The sequence below is a fragment of the Cyprinodon variegatus genome, unplaced genomic scaffold (assembly GCF_000732505.1).
Source record: "Cyprinodon variegatus isolate N-32 unplaced genomic scaffold, C_variegatus-1.0 Scaffold1436, whole genome shotgun sequence".
Classification (NCBI taxonomy): domain Eukaryota; kingdom Metazoa; phylum Chordata; class Actinopteri; order Cyprinodontiformes; family Cyprinodontidae; genus Cyprinodon; species Cyprinodon variegatus.
This window is the reverse complement of record NW_015151889.1, coordinates 101548-103567: the sequence shown is the minus strand read 5'-3', so window position 1 is coordinate 103567 and position 2020 is coordinate 101548. Positions and strand designations below refer to the sequence as shown.

The window sequence follows — 2020 nt, the reverse complement described above, 5'->3', positions numbered from 1 at the left end:
ACCCAGTTGTCCAGGAATGATATTAATATTATTAATAAGTATTTCGTGCGCACGATAAACTTATTGCGTGGCCACGAAATAGTATTTTGTGCGCACGATAAACTTATTGCGTGGCCACGAAATAGTATTTCGTACGCACGTTATACTTATTGCGTGGCCACGAAATACTACTTCGTGGCCACAATTAAAAAATTTTTTTGACCATGTCATCAGAGGGGCTCCGTAATAATCAGTTTGCATTCTGATGGCATTTTAGCCAAAGGATTTTTATCAAAAACATGATTAATGTGCACAACTGAAGAATAGTTGTATTAACTAAACATGTAAACAGAGTTTTATGGGGCCCCCCAGGACCTTGGGGCCCTAGGCAACTGCCTAGTATTGCCTAATGTTAATATATATATGATCCAAATCAGACTGTTTTTATATAGTTTGAAAAGCTTACTGGAAAAATGATCTAGAAATAAGTAAAAATGTCTTTAATTAAGTGTATTTACCCTTAATTTGAGCACATAAATGACATAGTTTGCTAGTGGAATTAGTATTTTTACTCCTAAGTAAGATAATTAGATAAAATGCACTTGAAATAAGACAATACAATCTTGTTTTCGTATTTTAGGAGTACATTGTCTTGTTCCATTGGCAAAATGTCTTTTACCTCCTTAATCCAAGAAAAATGCGCTTTATTTAAGATAAACTGACTTATCTCGATTTCGATTTTTTTCTAGTGCTCTTCCCTCCTTATCAATAAGCATTCTGCTCTTCAGAACCACAGCTAGGCATTAAAGAGGATGAATCAGAGCTTTCACTTTGTTCATTTTCCACATGTTTTATTGGTTTTTATGAAATGTCCTCTCTGGGCTTCCATACAGTTGCAGCCTGAACTAACATCTGAAAAATGTCAGAGCTTTAAGAGCCACTTGAAACCTTTCTGGATGAGTCTGAGTGCTTTGCAAACAGTTTAATGTCCTTCCAAGTGTTTCACACACTGATGAAGATGTTTAACATGTGAGTTTCAGATAAAATCATAATTCAGCTCTTTATGATGAAGGATTTACTTTAATCACTCCGTTAAAACAAAAGGAGCCATGTCGCATTTCATTTCCAGCAATGGTGTCTATTTTCCTCTGTGTTTATTAGACATGTGATCAGTGCTGACAGGGGGAGTCCAGGCTCTGGCCGCAGCGCCAGCAGCTGTAATGCTGAGGGTGCCAGGCCCGTCCGTCTTTGGCCCTCCTGAACGACCTGCAGAAGATGAGCTGAGGGCGGAGAGGCATCAGGTGAGAGAATTGTTACCAACCACAGACATGCATATATAATCTTCATGTTGTTAAAGAACTTCCTGCTGCAGGAAATGTTTTCTGCAGAGGGGATGCCTCACCTCGTCGCAGCCGGAGCATCGCGGCCACACAGACTCACAGTAATGCCGACCGCACAGCAGCTTCTGGTTGGACCAGAAGTACACCAGGTCCACCAGGCCATGGCCGCACACTGAGCAAACAAAGCAGGTGGGATGCCACAAGGCGTCCAGGTAGCCTGCACGCTCTGCGTAGACAGCTGGACTGTCCTTCAGAACCTCCTGCTGGCAGCCAATGCAGCGCTGGAAGACAAAAGCACGAAGAAAAGGTTTGTGCAGAGCTCAGGTTCAGCCTGTCAGCAGGAACCTCCGACATCCAGGCAACTTCCTGTGACTTCTCTTCTTAAAGCTGCACTTTAAGGTTCTTTGGGGAAAGTGAATCTGCTCCTTCTGTCCTCTCTTGTCTTCACTCTGACTACTTAAAAAAAAAAGATTCTTTATTCTGTTTTTTCAGAACGAAGCAGACCTGCAGGTCTTCACACCATAATCCAAATCCAAAACAGTCATGAGGTGAGAGAGCTGTCCATAACCGTTATTTTGGATTTGGCCTTCCCCTTATCAAACCTCCCCTGGATGTGCTGGAGTTTTTTGATATCTCCAACTGTATTCTGTCAAGGATAAAGTGTGAAATATGCTTTTTTTTTACCCCTCTCCCCCCTTCCC

General features: G+C 41.9%; 1 protein-coding gene across 1 annotated transcript in view; it reads right to left on the bottom strand.

Moving 5' to 3' along the window:
* Positions 1–798: 798 nt before the first annotated feature.
* Positions 799–2020, bottom strand: part of LOC107103381 (testin-like) — a 20667-nt gene continuing 19445 nt past the window's right edge. The window contains exons 4-6 of the mRNA XM_015403073.1: positions 1824–1831; positions 1382–1638; positions 799–1259 (exon numbers count right to left, since the gene is read on the bottom strand). Of these exons, the coding sequence (XP_015258559.1) occupies positions 1149–1259; positions 1382–1638; positions 1824–1831 (376 nt within the window). The 3' untranslated portion in view covers positions 799–1148. The remainder of the gene's footprint in view (positions 1260–1381; positions 1639–1823; positions 1832–2020) is intronic.